Source organism: Phyllostomus hastatus, unplaced genomic scaffold, assembly GCF_019186645.2.
Source record: "Phyllostomus hastatus isolate PE091 unplaced genomic scaffold, TTU_PhHast_1.1 phas_scaffold_200, whole genome shotgun sequence".
Taxonomy (NCBI): domain Eukaryota; kingdom Metazoa; phylum Chordata; class Mammalia; order Chiroptera; family Phyllostomidae; genus Phyllostomus; species Phyllostomus hastatus.
Genome location: NW_025334016.1, coordinates 5,643,500 through 5,665,597, shown reverse-complemented (window position 1 = coordinate 5,665,597; position 22,098 = coordinate 5,643,500). Strand labels below are relative to the sequence as shown.

The following is a 22,098-nucleotide window of genomic DNA, read 5'->3' as shown; positions in this document are numbered from 1 at the left end:
TTATATGAGGTACTTAGAATAGCCAAAATCAGAGAAAGAATAGTGGTTACTAGAGGGTGTGTCTTTACCATTATCACTTGTTTTAATCAAACAAGTGAGAGTTAAGATGTGACTAATTGGTTTAAAGCTATAAATGTATACAATAATTTTATTTAATTAATTTTATTTTTAATCCTCACCTGAGGACTTTTTTTCCCATTGCTTTTTAGAGAGAGAAAGGAGAGAAAGAAACATGGATTGGATGCCCCCTGCACATGTGGGGACCAGGGATGTAATAAGCACCCGGCCCTTGCCTGGACTGGGAAAGGCACCAGCAACTTAGGTATGTGCCCTGACTGGGAACTGAACTCAACTTTTCAGTTATGGGATGATGCTCCAACCAAGCAACACTGGCTAGAGCTGCTTACGATAATTTTAAAAAAGATTTATTTTTAGAGAGAAGGGGAAAAGAGGGAGAAAGGGAGTGAAACATTGATGTGCAAGAGAAACACCCACTGGTAGTTATCACACATCCCAACCAAGGATCTAACCCACAACCCAGGCATGTGCCCTGACTGGGAATCAACCCAGTGACCTTTCCAGTTTTCAGGTCAGCACTTAATCCACTGAGCCACATCAGCCAAGGCAAAACCAATTCTTAAGAAAACTTTCAAATCCTTTGATCATATTGAGAAAGGTACTGGACAATTCCAAAAAAAGTAACTAGAGTTTTAGAACTACTAAATTCTGTATATTGTGAATATTGGTTCCAGTTTAACGCTATTTTTATAACATTAATTCAACTGTTTGAAATCTATGATGGTTATTTGGATGAATTAATGAATTCTGGCATTTGCAATCTCCATTAAGATTGAAGACTGTATTTTAAGCATTTTCTTATTAGAGAACTGTTTTCAAATTCATTTTAATTATTATACTGAGAGTTGATCTGTTATATAGATCTTGAATTGTTTCCCCTCAAAAAACTATTATGCTATTGTCCACGTGGGTAGGAAATTTGTAAGATCTGGTGGAGTTGTCAACTAATTGCATAGTTTATAATTATTGTATAACTAACTCCTGGGATTAAAGATGATATATTAAGCCTTTATGGTAAAAAACCTAATAGAAGAATTTTGGAAGAACCCTGAGGGACAGTTAAGGTGGATAAAAGTTCTAAAAAAACAAACCTCTAAACTTTTCACATACATACTGAAAAACTAGTTAGAATTGATGCTCATTAACAGATTCTGTATTGGCAATTTTGCCTACTTGCGGAACTGTGTAACGGGGGGGGGAATCAGTTCCAAAACAAAATGAAATGACACTGATGCTTGCTTTCAAGGTCATGAGTAGAGTGGCAACAAATTTAATTTGCCCAATACACATTCCCAGCTGAAGTGGAACAGAAGGGCACTGTCTTGTTTTAGCTCTCGATGTAATGTAAACAAATGTCCCTTCTACCATCTATTTAGTGATACCTTTTCCACATTTTTGTTGATTTCACTGTTTAAAATGACTTCCAAATGTTATTTTATGTGACTAATCCTAAAACTCAAATAATCTTAATCCTAAAATAAGCCTAGGGAATTATTAACAAAATTAAAATATTTACCAAAAGCCTATGCTAGTTTTTCATTCATTAAAAACAAATCAATTCAAAGACAAAAGTTAGTATATTAAGTATTCAAGTTGGGCAATGAAAAAAGTTTAAAAATGAAATAAAATATAAGAAAAGAGGGGAACTTTTTATTCAGTCTTATCTTATGCTTCGGTTAAAATAAAGCATTTATCAGATCCCCGAGGTGTTAAAAAATATGTGTTGACTAGCAAGTTAAGTTAATCTAAAAGTTGGGCAAGTAACAAAAAAGGGTATCTACCTGTGAGTCTGCCAAGAGTCCTCAATCAGTAAGATTTGCAAAAGCAGATCCAAATAGGGTCGGAGTTCGTAAGTGTAGGAATATGCAACCTAAAAACACGTAAGACACAGTGAACAACCTTTTAAAAAGAATACCAAGTCAGATCATAGAGACGTATAGATATTTATTTTCTTTTAACCTGCCAGAGAAGTTCACTGAGGACAGTAGATGAAAATTGAGGATTCTCCCAGCAGCAAAAACGAAGCAATTTGACGGTTTCCTCTGAGTTACTGCAATCCTCAATGATTTTCTTCACATAACTTGTTCTCACAAATAAAATGTCTGCCACATTCTGCTGAATTGGCATTATAGGTTGTGATAAATTAGGATCACCAAAAGGATTGGGCAGAGGAGGATTACCTAGAATAAAGATTTGTCATCCATGAGAAACTAATAGGCTCCTTCACAATACATAGTTTCCTTCCAAAATACACACAGATTATGGATTTTTAAGTTCTAGAAAAACAGCATAAACCTTCAGTGTCTTTGTTTTATATTTAAACATCTTCAGAAATACTTTTAATCAGGTACTATATATGCTCAGCAGTATATTAAAACCACTGTAAAGAATGGAGCATTTGACTTACCATTGATTGAAGACTGCATTCTTGATGAGACATTGCAACAGCGGATCAGCTGTGACACTACTGAGTATAATTTGCCTAATTCAGCATACTGGTATTTGATTGGAGGACCTGGGCCTTCATCTAAAGACACAAGCATAAAGGTGGCAGGTACGCTCAATTTCAGAAGCTGTGTCTTCTCTGCCACACCTACAATGAAGAAGAGGGAAGAGAGAAGAATTATATGAGGAAAGGATTAAGACGGCATAGGTTTCATAAAAAGTAGTTATCCAAAATATTTTCTAGTGCCCTGGCTGGCGTAGCTCAGTGGATTGAGCACGGGCTGCGAACCAAAGTGTCGCAGGTTCAATTCCCAGTCAGGGCACATGCCTGGGTTGCAGGCCACGGCCCCCACAAACTGCACATTGATGTCTCTGTCTCTGTCTCTCATCTCCCTCCCTTCCCTCTCTAAAAATAAATAAATAAAATCTTAAGAAAGTATTTTCTATAATTTTTTATGATAAGAGATTTAACCAGAACAGAAAATCTTCTGAGTATTGGATTTAAGAATTAAAATGATTCAACAGTGACCATGACATTCCAATCACATCGGGCATAAAGATGATGAATACTTTTTGTATGTATGGCCTGGAGAGTCTGGGGGAGTAGGGAAGCTGTTAGGAAGAAGATAAAAACTAATAAAAACAAAACAAAACTCCTCAGAGTTCCCATGCCAGGTTATCTTCTCAAACTGTATGCCTTCCCTAGACAATCAAACCCACTCTGATGGCTTCAAGTTCCAGCTATTTTCATTCAGATAATTCCAAAATATTTCCAGAGAAGTATCTTACTGTTCTATCTAATATCTCTATATGGGTGTTATATAGGCTTAAACTCAATGCCCAAACTGAACTCATCATCATACTTCCCCTATCCACGTTCTTCCTCCTGTTTCCCCTTACAGTACAATGAACCACTATCCGCTGTTTGTCAAACTGGAATCCTAGGCACCATTCTTAACCTCTTTAATGCATTCCCTCTCCTGGATATCCAACCACCAAACCCTACCTCAAATAAAAGAGAACTAGAACTTGTCCACTTATATCCCCTTCACTGCCAGTATCCCAGCACAGGCACAACATCTCTTCCTTATAGATCATTTTAACAATCTCTAGTCTTATCCCCCTGTAATCCATTATACACTGTATCCAGAGTGATCTTTCTAGAAAGCATGTCTACTCAAAACATTGCAACGGCTCATCACTGCTCTAAGTAAGCATAAAGTCCAGAATCCCTCACACAAGGCTTACCAGAGAATACTGCTTACCATTCCTTACATCCCCACCTTACATCAATTTTAGGAAGACTGAATAACTTTCATTGTCTCCAATGAATCACCCTGAGTTTATTACAAGTCTTTGCATCAGCTGTTTACTCTGGATGGAAAACTCAACAAACCAATTCTCACATGAACTTCTCCATTAAGTCCTGAGTATTTCCATATCTGGTCAGGTACCCCTATGACCTACTTTCACAGCACTCTGTATCTTCCCTATGATAATCAGTAACACACCTTTTGGCAATTACCATTTTATTTGCCTCTATGCCCCATTAGGCAATAGACTCTTATTTATAGCCATATTCCAAGAAATATAATAAACACAGGCTCACAATCTCCTATCTGAAATCCTGAGATTCAAAAAGCTCTTATAAATGAATGCATGAATACATGAATGAATGGAAAGTATCAAAATGTATTTGGTGGAAAAAATCTGGCCTGAACTGACAGGAGGCTATGTATAGTCTTTACTTCCCAGTGTGAGTATTCATGTTTTACTGTAGAAATATTAATGTATACAATTAAGGTACTGTCTTGGTGCCAGCTACAGGCATGTTACACAATGCAGGTTATAATGCACTGCCTTACCTTTCTTAAATCCAAACAATTCAGACCCCTAAAGCATACATGGCCTTAGTATTTCATAGTAAACTTTATAGACCTGTATTTGTCTTTAGTAGTAAACTTTTAAATTAGATTACATTATGAACCAATGATGTATGCTTTGTGAACGGGCAGTATCTAAAAAGGCAGTTAAACAAAATAGGATTTTTGTGACTGCCTAAATTTGGTATTTCTAAGTTTGAAATATAGATTCCACTTATGCTTGTTTGTATTATCTTCCTTCTCAACTACAAATAATCAAACATCTCCAGCACGGAAAAATAATAGAAAATACAACGAACCGCAAAAACAGGAAGTACAATGTTAAAAAGGACATGTATCAACTGGTGATTAGTAAGTTCACAAAAAACCTAGAATGACAGGGATATTTGGTTGCAGAACATAATTTTGTACATAAGGGCTTAAATTTTTTTTTAAACTTTGTACTAATACCCGACTGATATATAATGTCAACCTTAGGAAATGGATCCCCATCAGCCAAGTAACAAACACCAAATGACAATGGAAGGATTTTTTTATGATACTCCTCTAACTACCCATCTATTTTCATTCAACAAACATTTATTAAGTACTACTGTGCAAAGTGCTTATCTTTGCAATCTAGTTGGGAAGCAACATAAAAATTTGAACATTATCAAAAACAAAGTATAATACAGCATAGCATACTTTTTCAAGGCAAGTATTATAGAATAACTGAAAGAAAAAAGATCAGGTGATGTTAGAAAGAGCAGCTTACTTTTAGAATAGTATTGTTATACAGAGGTAATAAATAACATATAAACAAAGACTTATATATGAATAAACCCTATACTCAAACTTGAGGAAATATACACACAACCCGGGGACCTTTTGAAAATGTGGATTCCTTGTACTAGCTTCCAGAATTTCAGTTAGGTTGATTAGAACAGGGCCTAGGAATCAGTATTTTCTTTTCTTTTTCTTTTTCTTTAAAGATTTTATTTATTTTTAGAGAGGGAAGAGAGGGAGATAGAGAAAGAGAAACATCAATGTGCAGTTGCTGGGGGTCATGGCCTGCAACCCAGGCATGTGCACTGACTGGGAATCGAACCTGCGACACTTTGGTTCGCAGCCCGTGCTCAATCCACTGAGCTACGCCAGCCAGGGCAGGAATCAGTATTTAAAAAAAACCAGACAGATCTGGCACCATCATTTTAGGAGATAAAATAGGATTAAAACACAGATTCTGACCTATGTCTTCTTACTGCAGAGGTAAGACACACGCCTAACTATAATACACAAGGTGAAAAGTGCAATGGAAAAACAGAAGTTTAAGATAAGATGCATAATAGGTTTTATGGAATACTATATCTATTTTAGACTGAATTATATCTTATCACATGACTTAAATGACTTCACCATTTAATACATTTAAACAGAATTATGAGAAGTTAAATCCTTACCTAAATTGGCATACATTACAAACAGGTTGAAATACTGCTGTAAATGACGCCCATGCTCTGAAACTTCCCTTCTCAAGAGATTTAGTACTGCTCTTAGTAAGTGATCACTCAGGCTTAAGTTGTCATAAGCCTGTAATGGATAAAATATTAGTTGTTTTTCAGAAAAAAGGTTCAGGTATGATGTAATTCTATTCACATAGAAAAGGGATATGCACACATGTATGTTCAATACAGGCAGAAGTTTCTAGAAGTGATTAAAAAGGGTTGCTTGTTAGAAAAGGGAATGAAGATCCAAGGTAGATTTCATAATAGAATCTTCACACTATGCTAATTTTTTTTAAAAAGTTTATTTTTAAAAATGTTTAAGAATAATCTATGTAACGTGAAATGTATCATTAAGCCACTACATGTAAATGAATCAACAGAGAAAATTCCAGTTTTTAAAGAGCTAATAATCACTACTCATTGCTGTGAAGTACTTAATGGAATCCATAGACATCAGACTGCATGGTGTGCATGCATGTGTACACATTTGTGTGGTAAATATATAAAACAGATGTGCATGTATTTGTGACTTCAAATTCCAAGGAACAGAATTAATTTGTAAATATTTAATCATTAGGAAAAACAAAACAAAACTGGGCAATTACCTGACTAGAAGGTCCAGGAGATGCAAAAGGTGAAGGACATGGCCCATCTTGCAAGGAAAAATGTGCAATAAAAACGATAAGTTTTGCAAATGCACCCCTTACTTCTGCACTAGGGCATTCCAATAGGTATTCAGAAAAGCGATTTGACACATTAAAAAGGACATTATGAGCAAACCAAAAACGTACATTCTTGCTGTGACGAAGAAGAATACACAATGCATCATACCTAAAGCAAAACAGAAAAAATATCTATGAATATCAACTCAGTAACATGTTCCCTATAGTATAGGGATGGATTTCTACAAAACATAGAAACTAGTACTAATATTAAAATGACAGGTGAGTACTATGACTTGCTTTATTCTCAGAGTGACAAGAGTCAATATATTGTATAGTTCTCTATAAACCTAACACCAAACTCTTTCTAGGTTGAATGACAAAATAATACCTGCCTTTCCCTTAGACATCTTACCCCTGGATAAGTAAATAAAAATTGTTAAATCAAGGTATTACAGCAGCCTTTACACTTTCACCATTAGAAACACAGTAAACTCATTTTAATTTTTTGCCCTTTTAATCTATGGCAGAATTTAATCTAGGGAAGTTAAAATGTAGTATTTCCTAATAAAATAGTTTAGACTTTTAACTATCACCCTGTAATCTTTCACAGGGGATGTCAAAGATAGTATAAAACAGTAGAACTAGAAGCCTGCTTCTAAACAATAGGAGGTTATGTTTAATCTAAATAATTGCCTTTATTTTTTAAAGATTTTACTTATTTATTTTTAGACAGAGGGGAAGAGAGGGAGAAAGAGAGGGAGCAAAATCTGGCCCGCAACTCAGGCATGCGGCCTGACTGGGAATGGAACCAGCAACCCTTTAGTTCACAGGTCGGTGCTCAATCCATTAATCCACATCAGCCAGGGCTAAATAATTATTTTAATATGATTTCTATTACTACTTCTAAGAGATTTTAAGTTCTGTATTCCAAATCTGACACAAGATTATCATGGCTTGGGAAAAAATAAACCAGTATATTAATAATTAATAATCAAGCTAAATGCTAATGTAACAGAAATGAAAAATCCAAAGTAACGTACCAATCACTGGCAGAGCCACGGACTACTTTCTTGGTGTGAAATCCCGTGGTAAAGAGAAACCTAGCAGCAAGCTGAATACTAATCATAGCGATTTCTTCTGCTTCAGGCAACAGGTGATCTTGCCCTATAAATAAAATGCAGGTATAAAAATCAAACTAATTTCTATGTCTAAACCCCATTTTCAAACATGCCTTCATTTCCAAATTTCAGAAGTCCCAACTTTGAATAAACCCCTATTAGGCTACTCATGACTTAATAGTTCTAGTCTAAAGCACATTTAAACTAATGCTTGAGTCAAAACCAAATTGTTATAATAAACAAAAGCTCCTGTTCTCAAATAGCAAGACAGTATGTATCACTCAAAGATATCAGTCTTCTGATATAAGACTAAAACCAAACATAAAAAACAAACATGTTGATATCTGCTAAGAAATCCTGCAATAAAATGAGTTGTGCTTTATTATTAAGAAGCTAAATTTTTGATACTTTACCTGGAGGAGGATTTAGGTAAACGCTATTACATGTAAGCAGTTTTTTCATAAACTGAAAATATTCCAGACTGTACTGCATTCGGTTATGCATGAACTGCACATTCTGTTTCCGTACACTTCTCTCAATGGCTGATGGCATAACAATCTGATGGGGTCTTGTGGCGACAGTAAGCTCTGATATGTATTTTGTCAACTCATCACCTTGGTCTATTGTGTCCAATCGCTCATAAAAAAGTATGTAAGCATTCCACCACCTTTTCTGGCGCCTATATGACATGCGTTTCATCATGTGATCAAATACTTCTCCCATGTACTCTCCACCAAAACACTGGTTTTTCATTTCTTCATCATCATCCATTTTGCACTCTGTTACATCTCCATCATCAAATTTATACCAGCGATTTCTCTCACCATCTACACCATTTCTTTGAATGATATAAGAATAATAATGTCCCCCACTTGCTTGACCACTGTGTACAAGTACACCAACAAGCCTGTATTTCGTGCTTCCTGCTCTCTCACTTTCAGACTGCTCGTTCTGTTGTATTAACTGACTCTCTGGATTTACATTATCTCCTTCCAGCTTTGCAACACCTGCAACTGTGTAAGGTTCCATGTCCAGTTCTCGAGGAAATTCAAAATAATCATTGAACTTGATTGCACATTCTCTTTCCCAGTCATAGTCAAATCGTTTTAGTTGAATAGCAAGAACAGGCGGTAACTTTTTAATTAGCAACCGCTTTACAGTATCAACCTAAAATAAACAGAGCAAGTTACTAGATGCTCTCTTAGTCAATCCATTGCAAAAAACAAACTTTAAAATTATATTATTAAATTCTCTTAAGACATTAAGTGTAAACAAATACATGATAAAAAACACAATCAAGGTAATTCTGTCATAGTTGATATCTTAAAAAATAACTAAAACTAATATGAAAATAGCTGATGCCACTTGTTATAAATTGCAAAAATTAGTAATATAGACATTACTTGCTGCCTATTTTCTATATTGTCATTGTTATCTAACGATTATTACTTATTTGATACTGTTATTCTAATAAAGGTGTAGTTTTCTGCAAGTGAGCTGAAGAAAAACAGGAATAGCAGCTAGTATCGACTGGGTAATTAGGTACTGCCCAAGTATTATAGTAACATACTCCAATCCTCACAACCTTCTCAGGCAGGTACTATTGAATCTTAGGATGAAGGTTAGGAGCAGAAGAGAGACTGCCTCAAGTACCAGAGCTGTGGGTAGTGGGCATAGTATGACTTCACAACTCACCATCAAAACCTCTAAACTTTAATACCTTTCTAAGCAGTGTGTAAGGTCAAAAAAACACAGGTGAGATCGATGTGAGAGTGTCTGGAAGCCAAGAAAGATACAGAATTAGTGTATTTATGTATATGTATGATCTTTCCCAAAAAAGATGTTATGTGCCCACAGATAAAAACCAGGTGAATCTAAAACCTGATCCAAGTGGTTTAAAAACACAAGTGGTAGAAGAAATCTTATGTGGTTAATTAGAGTAACAGTTTTAGCAAACTTCTTGGTCTTGACAACTAACTCTGGACATGAGAGAAGAAATGATAGGTTCTACAACTCTATATAGCTTCGAGGATTTCAACAGCAGTTGAGTATGATGAAAAATGCCTGTATAACTCAGACAAGAGAATGTGATATTAAGCTATTATGGCTTTTGAAATGAGTCACTCTTACCTTACTTACCTATTTTTCCTAGCCCTCTGAGACTACTTTCTCTTAATCTTCTTTCCCTAACAAACCTTTAAATCAGTTAACATCTCAACTACCCCTCTGCTACCACTGTAACAAAGCAGGGTAGATAATAAAAAGAAGGTGAATTTTGAGGACAAACAAAAAAAGACTTCCAAATCCATTAACGTAATCATAATTACTATAAACAAAAATGAACAATTCATACCTTTTTATTGCATTTTTCACAATGATATGCATTTGCACCTTCTAATAAATCTCCTTTGACATACTGTTCCAAAGAATCAAGAAGATTTTGGTGATTTCTAATGTCTACATTCAAAGTTGTAAAAGATTCTTCACACTCGTATCTAAAGATATTATTTAAAAAATGATCAAAAAGGATTTATTCCTTAGTTTTCTAAACATTTAGTTATGGACATTTGCAGTATTTACAACAGAACATGAAATCTGTAAGTCATAGAATGTTACCAATAAATGCCAGTTAACATTTAGTAGTCAATTATCCTGTGTCTAACACAACAATAGGTTGTTTACACATCATATGTACTAGGTTCTTTGTCTTCATGACAAACCTCCTAAAGAAATACCATCACCTACACTATAGAAATGAGGGAAACAGGATACAAAAAGGTTAATTTGGCCAAAATTACTAGGTGAAATGGTGTTTTGAAGCCAAGTCTGGCTTCACAGCTTATGCTAACAGTTAAGGAGTGTTACACTTATACAGTCCTAAAATTACAGTTAGCCCTTTGAAGGCAACCACAAGGCTGATGAGACCCCCAGTGAAAATGAGTTTGACACCCCTGCTTTAATATCTACCATGCTGCTTTCACTGTCATCTGTTTAGAAAGCAGCAATTCATGCCAAAGCATTTATTAATGGCCCGAATTTAAAAATGTTCCTCCTTTTCTTTCATTGAAACCTTATTAAAGCACAAGTTTAAATAAACGAATAGGGGATAAACAATCTGAGTAGGAGTCAGAACCCCACCATTTAGCAATTTTCTACTAAACGAAATTTTAGATTTGTGATGAGGCATTCATAATTTCAGAACATGAGATATGGAGAAAACATTAATCTAGTCCCCCATATTTAGGGTGTCTCAATTTTGTTAGGGAAAAAAGACAGGCACATAAATAAAAGCATTTATAAATGACATGAATGGAACACAAAGTAGGTATTAAGCAAATTGCTTTTATTGGGGAACAGCCCATACAAGAGAAAAAAAAAGTTAGACCCTATGACTCTATGACCCTATGGCTAAAAAGTAGGACATTCTAAGTTGAGAAGTCAGCAAAATTTTTCTGTAAAAGAGCAAACAGTAAATATAACAGGCTTTTTTGGGGGGCACGGAGGCTGTGAGGTACCTATGGCAATTACTGAACTCTGCTGTTATAGTGAAAGCTGCCAAACAGACAGTGGATAACTTTACAAAGACAGATGCGGGACTGGATTTGACTTTAGGGTTCACAGTTTGTTAACCCCTGTTCTAGACAAATAATGCCCTAAAAGGGATAGAATTCTTTTTATATAAACTCCTAGCATGTAACAAGAATAACACTAGTTTAGTTGTGGAGCAGGTATTTGAACTTTAATGATCTTACCTAAGATCATGCTCTCTGGACAGTTTTACTGAGCTACCCACCGCCCCCCCCCCCCCACAAATTTCCACATAAACTTGGAAATCGTCTAAAACAAACCAAGGAGTAACAAGAATAGATGATCAAAGAGGTGGCCAATTTGGCAGCAATTAAAAACAAGTAAAAATGACAGTGTTATTGTCCATCGAATATAAAATGTCTTTCAAAAGGACCAAAAGATGTACAGGTTATGTAAACAATTATAAACCCTTGATCTAAATGAATGGTTTGACCTAACAGAAATTTCTCATTCATATAGTATTACTCTCCCCAGTCATTTCCCTATGTTAAAAAAGGAAACACTCCTCACCAACCATATACAAATACAACCCCCCCATGACCATATGTAATACTATTTGGGCTTATAGAAAACACTAAGTTACTGTGATATTTTGGCAAAAACAATCTCAAACCAACATTAATTGATAATATACAAGAGAAATTCCAAAGCAAAACTTCCATGTAACAAGCATAAACATTATAAGTAATGATATTTTCAATTAGAGCCCTAAACAAATAATTTTGCTTTTAAGTAGAAACAATGACAAAAACTATGTTTACCCAACTCTTCCTATGCTTTGTGTGAAAAACATACCTTAAGGATAACAACCATAATCAATGCTATCTTAAAATACAATTATTTCATTTGTATAGGAAATACACCTGCATGTCTGCCACCTTCTAAAGTCATTGTATGAAATACTAAGAGACTAGAAAAGGAACCAAATTATTTGATAACAAACAAAAACTCCCCAAGTAGTGAGGTATACACAATATATATTTCATCCAGTATCAGGTATTTAGTAATCAATGGTAACACTCCAGTTTTCTACATAACAATTAGTAAAAAATTTATTTATTTTTTAGTAAAGACACAGTGAAACATCAACTTTAAATGTGTAAGATATAACTAACACTTACCTGTGTGGACAGCCTTGACAAATCTTTTGATCAGCAAAGGAACCTCCTAAAACTTTACTTAGCATAGCAGGATGTCCTAAGGCTTTCAAAGCTTCATCTAAACTATCCACCAATGAGTTAAAAAATTCTAAAGCATCATGTTGTTCACGTAGATTAACAGGCTCACCCCAAAGCCTAAGAAATGAATGGAATAAAATATGTAATGTGCAACACTCCCAGAATAATACATGCAATATATTTGTTAGGGGAAAAAATAAAGCAATACAACCAAAAGCAACAGCATATAAATTAAGATTTTATTCCTCAATTATGTGAAGAAGTAGAAAGAAATACATGCTCTCTACATATAGAGTGCAGTGGGGAAGTGAGGCTCAGAGTAAGAATGGTAGTCCAGTGGAGAATTAGCATGAAACTACTGGTATGGCTGATACAATGCAAAGATTAAATCTATTTACTCTTAAATTGATTTTTCCAAACAAAAAGAGAAAAGCTGTACTTGTTTTAGAGTTAATCTCTTTTGAGCAATCTGAGAACTTCACTTAGTCAAATCAATCCAGAAAACAAACTATCAATTATGTGTACCACAAAATGACAACTAAGACTGCTAAAACAGGGGGTACTGCTGGAAATTACCTGACATCTAATCTTATATTTATAGATTCATACATATAGACAACATAAGTGAATTTGTTATGAGAGATATGTTAAATGTATTTCAAATATACTAGTGGAACTTGATTGTCTTTCGATAAATTCTTTTGTAAAACTTTTTCTATGTAGCAGGTAATCTCATTCCAATTATAGTTCATTATTAATTACAAAAGGGATAAGGTACCTTTATAATAAAGAGAACTGTTAAGATACTAAGAGATCAAAGCTATTATCATCAATAATCAGAAAAACTGATAACATGTGCCTCCCAATGCAAGGAGGAAAGCATATAACATTACCCACATAGTTTTCTTGCTAAAAAAATTTACCTTAAATCTGCCCTGACTGGCGTAGCTCAGTGGACTGAGTGCGGGCTGCGAACCAAAGCATCACAGGTTCCATTCTCAGTCAGGGCACATGCCTGGTTGCAGGCCACGGCCCCCAGCAACTGCACATTGATGTTCCCCCCCCCCCTCCTCCCTCCCTTCCCTCTCTAAAAATAAATAAATAAAATCTTAAAAAATCTCTTAAAAATTTTACCTTAAATCTAATCATGAGGAAATCATCACAAAAATCAATAAAGTGAGGGACATTTTTCAAGACAAATGGCCTAGACTCTTTAAAAATTTCAATCCTACAAAATCATGATAACTTAGGGCAATTACTTTAAAAATGACTAAAGAGGTTAAAAATTTTTGTGTTTCCTCCCCTGGCTGGTGTGGCTCAGTGGATTGAGCACTGGCCTGTGAATTGAAAGGTCACTGGTTTGATTCCCGGGGCCAAGCCACCAGTTGGGGCATGTGAGAGGCAGCTGATCAGTGTTCTCTACCTCTCTTTCCCTCTCTCAAAAAATAAATATGTAAATAAAATCTTTTTTTAAAATTTAATTTTTGGCAATTTCTTCCAGCATACCAAACTGTGAGTAGAAAAGAAAAAGCCATAAAGGTATTTCTGGGAAATTAGAATACATACCGATGAATATTAGACATTATTAGATCAATATTAAATTTCAAGGTTGTGATAACTGTATTATACACAATAGGTAAATGTCCTTATTCTTGGAGGACACACGTTGAGGCATGTAGTAAATAAAGTGCCATGTTTGCATACTACTATCAATTGGTTTAGAAAAATCTAAACCAAAACCAAAACCAAGTATACATACACATAAGTAAATGGGGGAAATGTTAAGTGGTCAATTTGGGTAAAGAATATAACACAAAGGTGATTATTATAGTACTTCTTTACCTTTTCTATTGGTTTAAAAATTTTAAGCTAAAAATTTAGGGGGGCAGGGAACGTAGGAAAGTATATTACATGTCTAAAGTGTGAATAATCGACAAGTCTTATGACTGAGATGGAACAAGCTAGGGGAAGAAAGAGAACTAGAATAGTCAGAGAGGAAGTTACGGGGTGTGCCCAGTGATGGGAGTGAAAAAAGCAAAAACAGAGCTGAGAAGAAGGGTGATGCATCTAAGCCGATACTAGGGGGCCTAGTCATGAGAATCAGAGGAATTTTATATGGTGAGTCATAGGGAGCTCACTGTACTATAAAAAACAGTGGTTTCAAAAGAAATCTAAGTAGTATCCTTGTAGGGAAAAGGGATGTTGCTCTGATTGAAGCAGGGAAGGTGGACCAGAATAGCAGCAGTCTGGGAGATACCTCAAAGGGATTGTAAGGAGTTTTATCCTATCCCTCTTTCTCCCTCCTTTCCCCTCTCTAAAAATAAATAAATAAAATCTAAAAACAAAACCAAAAAAACCCTCCTCAATGTGATCAAGCATCTATCCTAGGTCTCACTACCTGTTTATAGGAATTATAGGGAACTGAAGAAAACAAACTACTAAAATACCACAGGGATCCTAGCAACAAAATCCAGACAGTGGGAAAATTTACAGGGTAAACTACTGTATTTTTTTCTTCAACAAATAATTACAAGGGTGAAAAAAATTAGAAGAGATTAAAAGCCACAGCAAAATCTTGGTATTTGTGGATCCTGATTTAAAAAAACATATCATGAAAAACAATTACAAGATAACTTGGTAAATTCAAACACTGACAAGGATATTAAAGGAATTTTTAAAAGATAGGGCAATAGTATTATGGCTGTATTTTTAAAAAGACATCTGAGATTTGCTTCCAAACAATCTAGAAAGAAGTAGATAGGAATATAGATTCAACACAATTAGTCATGAGTTGACAACTGTTGAAGTAGGATAATGTATACCCCTAAGGGTTCATACTATTTTCCCTACCTCTAAAAATATGAAGTTTCCAAAACAAAAATAAAAAATTATTAACATTGTAAAAGACTAAAGAATTCTGCCTCTCCTTACTATGACACTTTCTACTACCTCTTTTCAGGACAATGTGCCAAAAAAAAAAAAAATCGCTAAGAAGTTTGAACATTACTATTGCTTAAACACTGAACATAAATATGCCTTCTGATATAAATTTTAGAAGTTTAATGTAGTAGACTGAGATGTTCACAAAGGTTTAAGCAGTTATCCCTATTCTTATCCATCCATAGTTTACCTGAACTGTTTCCAAAATCCCCTGGGCACATAGTACTGTAGTCGAGAAGCAGCTAAGTGACCAAAGATGACCTGAAGGTGTCTTAGAACACCAATATTGTACTCTTTCCTATCTTCTGTTTTACTTAATGCTGGTTTGTCTTCAAATTGTTGAGGATAGCCAAATACATCATCTCGGGGATCAACATTGCTCTAGAAACCAAACACATCATTAACGTATACTTTAAAGTATAATAAAATATGTTGAGACAAATGCCAAACAATTAGTGAACAAATGACCTGTATGTCTAGTTCTTATTTCCAAAGCATTTAACTTTTAATTTGTAAATTTTAATTTACAGTAATACTGTTTATCCCCAGCATCTCATGAGGGTTGCTCTAAAGGAATAACCCTATGTATCCAAGAGGTAGTTAACAGATAATACAACAGTGTAGTGATTGAGTGACTGTAGTGATTCAGTTAGACTAAACTGGATGCAAACACAGGCTCTGTACTTACAAGCTAGGTAACTGTGCAAATAAGTTACTCAACCTTCCCAAGCTTCAGTTTCCTCATATGTAAATTGAGACAGTACATTCTTCACGTAGCTGTTGTGAGGTTTATATGAGAGAACTTTTTGTGGGAACTCCCCCCCAAAACCTCCCAAAATGATCCTCTGTACACAACTGGTGAGAATCTAAAATGGTGCAGACACCGCGAAAGAGAATTCCTTAAAAAATTAAAAACAGAATCATCATATGATCCAGCCATTCCTCTTCTGGGTACACACCCAAAAGAACTGAAAGAAAGGTCTCAAAGAGGTATTTGTACATTCATATTCATAGCATCATTGTTCACAATAGCCAAAATGTGAAACAACCCAAGTGTCCATTGATATAAATAAAATGGGCCCTGGCCAGTGTGGCTCAGTTGGTAGGAGCATCATCCCATAACCAAAGGACTAGGGGTTCAATTCCTGGTCAGGGCACATGCTTAGGTTGCAGGTTCGATCCCTAGTCCAGGTGATGTTTCTCTTCCTTCCTCTCTCTAAAAGCAATGAGAAAAAATAAAAGTCCCTGGGTGAGGGGGAAAAAAAAAGTAAATAGAAGAAATGGGATATTATCCATACAATGGGGACATCATTCAGCCTTAAAAGGGAATGAAACTGACACATGCTATTGATATGGATAAACTGTGAGGATAGTATATTAAGTGGAAGAAGCCCATCACAAAAAGACAAATAAGGTATGATTCCAATTATGTCAGGTAACTAGAATAGACACAAAGAGACTAGTGGTTGCACAATTATGTCTGAGACCTTTAATATAGAAATAGACTATCTCTAGTCCCTGCTCACAAGAAACTTACAGTCTAGGGAAGTAAACAAGCACATAGACAAAAAACACAAAGTATAAACCAAAACCCCCCAGAGTGAAGTGGGGTGCTAAGACAACATGAAGCACAGGGTACACTTTATTTGAAGAAAACAAAGGTGTGGGATGCCTTATTTAAAAGTGTATCATATTCTGTCTGCCTCATTTACTTGTTCCCAGTACAATTAGGTATCTCTAATTGTGCTTAACTCAACATCCCAGAGAACTAGAATATATATTTCAATTTTTACTCGGTGCAGTGGTTCTTAACCAGGTATGGGTGTAAGCAGCCTCTATGAAACTTTCTTAAAAGGTAAAGATGCTCAGACCCCACTCACTGGATGAGGTGGTGGTTCAGTAGGTCTGGGGAAGAGCTGAGGCAAGTGTATGTTTTGGAAACCCTTAAGTGATAAAGAACTCTAGAATAAACAGTTGTGGTGACTGAAGAGAACCATTCAACATATTTACTTCAAATAGAACACAGTCTGGCTTCTCCAGTTTCACCAACACTATGAACAGTAAAAGGTAAAATAAAAAAGAAATACAGGTTAGACAGAAACATGACCACGACTGAAGTTTTACAATCTTCTCTTTTTAAAGAGCTATGCCACAGTCACATCAACTTCTCTGCCATTACAACCCAACTTTTCTATAGCTTTATTGTGTGTTGGATACTCAGTAGGCAGCCTAAATTTTGTCACAACACCATGTAACATTTAAAGTAGAGAGAAATTTGTTGCCTAAGAAGGAAGAGCTATATTCTGAGAAAAAAGTAAAAGTATCCTAAAGAGAGCATGGATAGTATAAAACTGGAATAGCATATAACTTGGCACAAATTCATGGAAATATATATTAAAAATATTAAGTAGAAAAGTGAAACTATAATTTAAACTATTATTAAATATGAAGATCCTTATCATTATACAAACTCCAGATTAAACACTTCACAAAAAAGTTGAGTACATTAATTGTTGCTTTAAGTACATATAAAACTACAATAACAGTTAACTATAATTTAAAGTGTGGTAGATAGTCTATGCCAGGAGATTCTAGCTTTATTATGAAGTATGTCACTAGGTCCAATGGAAGTACAACACTCAATAAGAGAGAACAGTATCTGGTGTCAGAACTTTAAACTCAGAAAACAAAAAGGCTAAATAAAATTTACCTCATTGTCCTGCTTCTCGTCCCCAGACATATCATCATCTACGTCACTACCTGTGCCTTCAATGGCAAGAATACCGTTCCTGATGGACGGAATCATGTAGAGTTGCTGAATCACAGAATTCATGTAACAAGTAGCACCAGCATTTTTCAGCCCCACAAATCCTTTTGGAGGGCGGGGTCCAACAGGTGGCAGATATTCCCACTCAGTAAGTGCTTCACATGCTGAAAGAAGATAAAAGATTCTTATAGTATGAATATAACCATTTTCTCCACTTTTAGCTCTAGTAAGCTAGTAATAAATTAACATTAGTAAGAATCCCACTCTTACAGCCACCTGAAGGCGTGCTCTGAGTTTGCATTTCACCCTCAACAAACCTAAAATACACAGGAACATGTTATCACTATACAGATTCTTATCCTGATACCTGTGAACCCACGTTTTTATCTGTCGTTATTTCTAATGGCAGTCTCAGTAGTCTCAGGATTATACAATGCCAATTCCTACACACTAACTTTATTGTTAGCTTTATAGTTTAGTCATTATGGACTTTCTATGTTTGTATGTTTTTAAAAGTACCTTCAAAGCTCATTCTGGAATAAAATGTTATATAAATACACCAACATATCACAGCTTTAATATTAACATCCTCTGGGTTCATATCCTGGTTCTGATGTTTACCAACTCTTCCATCTTCTTTAGGTAAGTCCGCGTGCTTCCTAATAAATGTAGCGATACGAGTACACTTGCTTTGCCTACAACTACAATGTTATTTTGAGGAGCAAACAACAGTGAATTTGAAAGTTCTGTGAAACTGTAAATCAGCATATATCTGCCCCTCTGCCTAATACAAACCTGAAAATAACAAATATCATTGTCTGTGGGACTGGTAAGATAAATTATAATATACTGAAAAGTATACAGCCAATAAATGCAAATATGTAAATATTTGTGTTGATAGGGTACAATCACAGAAACATTAAGGGGAAAAAGTTCTAAAGAACAATGTTGTGTACCACATGCCAATCTGTTAAAAAAACCCTAAACAAACAAACAAACAAATAAAACTTTGTATGTAAATTTTGCATACACAGAGATGCTGGGAGGGCAGACACAAACTGACCACAATGGTTACAGCTATAAAAGGAGACTGGGAAACTGGACTGTGCAGGAAACATACTTTTTAGTACACACTTTTCTTTGGTACTTTTTTACCAAAGAAGTGAGTGACCTTTCTCTTTCTGCCACTTTGGAGCACATGGAGGTGTGCTGGGAATAGGACTTAAAAAATGGCCAATACACCTGGAAGGTTGTGGTCCAAAGCTATTTTTTGTTCGCTAGTAGTGGAAGGAACATGTGGCTTCTCTTCTTAAAACTGAAGGTGTTTACGCTGGAGATGAAAGTGAATTCTATTTGGGCAGGCAATACCCTCATATGTACAAAGCAAAGAACAAGGTTGACTCCTGGAGGCAAATGGAACAAAACCAGAAGCATCTGGGAAAAAGAAACTCATGCTCACGTGGCATAGTTTATGCCAAATTCCAAAGCAACTTTCATGCTAAATTCATTAGATGCTGAATCCACATGATGCTGTATCCCTTGAGGGTTTAAACTTATTAAAAACTAAATAAATGAAAGTGAGGATTTTTTTAAAAAAAGCGAACAAAAACAAGAAACACCTCTTGTAAGTTATAGCAAAACAAAACCACCACCAAAAATCTCTGCCTCACTATGCATAGGTTTGATAGAACAGCCAAAGGTCTAACCTTTAAAGCAGTCAGTTTCATCAGAATCTCCTAAAATGTTATTTAAAATGCCCCTACATTCTGAAATACAACATATAAAAAAATAATTTGACAGGTTCTTAAAATCTACTAGAATCAATTATATTCTTAAACTTTATAAACAGTGGTTTTTGCTAGGGGGGGGGGGGGGGGGGAAGCTTCTGCCCTGGCTGGCGTAGCTCAGCGGATTGAGTGCGGGCTGCGAACTAAAGCATCGCAGGTTCGATTCCCAGTCAGGGTACATGACTGGGTTGTAGGCCATGACCCCCAGCAACCACACATTGATTTCTCTCTCTCTCTCTCCCCTCTCTAAAAATAAATAAATAAAATCTTTTTTTTAAGTGCACTTTGCACCATTAGCTCATTAAAAAAAAAGCTTCTGTTGTATTTTTTCTTTTTTGATCATTTTTTATTGCCCTCATCTGCTTTGAACTTCAGTTTCATCTCTATAAGATCTGGAGTCTACAGTCTATTTCACAGGCTTCATGTAAGCATTAACTGAGGACATAAAGTGCATGAAAATGTTATCTTCTCACACTCTGATCTTTAAAACCAGATTTTCTTAGAGCTCATATGAAAATAACATTTAAGAGCTTCTAAAAGAGGGCCTGAAAGGTTTGCAATGCATGAAATTTGTGTTTTAAGTCTGGCCTTTATTTTGACTACCAATTACTCTGAAGTTTGGATTTTAGTCTAGAATTGACTAAGACAAAATCTATTTTGCTAAATAGTTACATCACTTATAGGAAGGCATTTAACAAACATTTGAAAACTTTTGTATCAAGGCTCTCTGCTTTTATGGCCTTAAATCCATTTACTAAAAATGTGAAACTAAACTAGTTGCTGGGGGGAAAGAAAAACAGGAAAACAGATTCAAGTTATCTATGAATACAACATTGTATTTAAAATACTTACTAGTTATTGCTGTGCCAATGTAATACATTTCAGTCAAAGAATCTACTATCTGTTTGAGATTCCTCACACAGCCAACAGCTAATGCTACAAGTAATTCAAAACCAGCATTAATGGTAGGTGGTGAACTACAGACTGGAATAGCCTGTTCAGCTGGCAGTTCTCCATTTCTCATGTACTGCAGGTAAACATTGGATGCAGGGAAGATGAAATCATCAATTAATTCCTGTGAGAGTTGAGAAAAAAAAATTATGTATTAGTAATGATATATAGTACATATATGATATATTTGTATGTTTATATGTTAAAGTATATAATATATAGTTATAAATACAAATATAATATATAGTTATATGTATGTATATGTTAAGGAAAGAAAGGTCTCCTGTGATCTTGGAAGGGGATAATATTAAATTACTTGTCAGAACTCAAGATCTCATTACATCTCAGAAAACTCATTTGGATTTTCTAATAAATACTATGCACTACAATTAACCATACCCCAACTCAGGTTAAAATTTTTTTTAAAGAACCAAGAGTGAGCTGACACTAGCACTTAATACAATTTACATTTTAAGTAAGTTTATTTCTTTAATCACACGTAAACCAAACCTCATTTTGAATATCAGGTAAATTCACTGAAATTTTTTCCCCTTGAATTACCATACTAGAAGAAACTCATTAAAAGAAATGATGAACAAGATGCAGTTTTACAAAATAGAAAAATTAAACAGTGCTTATTTACTTTATAAAAATACATAGTAAAACTGAAATTTCAACTTACTTTAATGAGATTAGCACCTCCCTTTTCACAACCAATATGATACTTTTTCTCAGGGGTTTGAAAGGCCAGTAACTCTTTTGTTACCCCAAGGTGGCCTTCCAAGATGGTCTCTTCAACACCTGTTTCACCTGTTCTCTTAACATCATCCTGTCAAAGAAAAACATATCAAATGCCCAACTTATGAGAGGGAGGGAGGAGCCATACACAAAAGAGGGCTGAACAGACATGAGGAAATTCCCCCAAACCTTTCCATTCTAATCCATTTTTCGTCAGAACTTTCTAGAAGTAGGCTTTATGAATTGAAAGCTAATAGCTACAAATCTCTCTAGAAATATTCCCATATGGTGGGGGGGAAAATGGAGACAACTGTACTTGAACAATAAAAAAAAAGGAAAAAAATATTCTCGTATGATTTGAAGTAAAAAGTATCAGGTCTTAAGATCAAGAATTAAATTAAGTGCCAGCATATCAGACTCATCAAGAATACTTTTTAAAAGAGAAAAATTATCCAAAAGGCCCAAAATTCTAAAAT

The 22,098-nt window shown here is 35.1% G+C and overlaps 1 protein-coding gene across 5 annotated transcripts in view; it reads right to left on the bottom strand.

Annotated features, from left to right (window-relative positions):
- The window catches only part of USP9X (ubiquitin specific peptidase 9 X-linked), a 112,854-nt gene that overhangs the window by 5,403 nt on the left and 85,353 nt on the right, over positions 1-22,098 (bottom strand). For all 5 annotated transcript variants that reach the window (XM_045860601.1, XM_045860603.1, XM_045860602.1 and 2 more), the window contains 13 exons: positions 21,567-21,713; positions 20,786-21,008; positions 18,090-18,310; positions 15,570-15,760; positions 12,383-12,556; positions 10,027-10,168; positions 8,087-8,840; positions 7,596-7,719; positions 6,496-6,721; positions 5,846-5,975; positions 2,486-2,671; positions 2,038-2,258; positions 1,860-1,948 (listed from right to left, as the gene is read on the bottom strand). In XM_045860601.1, coding sequence (XP_045716557.1) covers positions 1,860-1,948; positions 2,038-2,258; positions 2,486-2,671; positions 5,846-5,975; positions 6,496-6,721; positions 7,596-7,719; positions 8,087-8,840; positions 10,027-10,168; positions 12,383-12,556; positions 15,570-15,760; positions 18,090-18,310; positions 20,786-21,008; positions 21,567-21,713 — 2,828 coding nt within the window. The remainder of the gene's footprint in view (positions 1-1,859; positions 1,949-2,037; positions 2,259-2,485; positions 2,672-5,845; positions 5,976-6,495; positions 6,722-7,595; positions 7,720-8,086; positions 8,841-10,026; positions 10,169-12,382; positions 12,557-15,569; positions 15,761-18,089; positions 18,311-20,785; positions 21,009-21,566; positions 21,714-22,098) is intronic.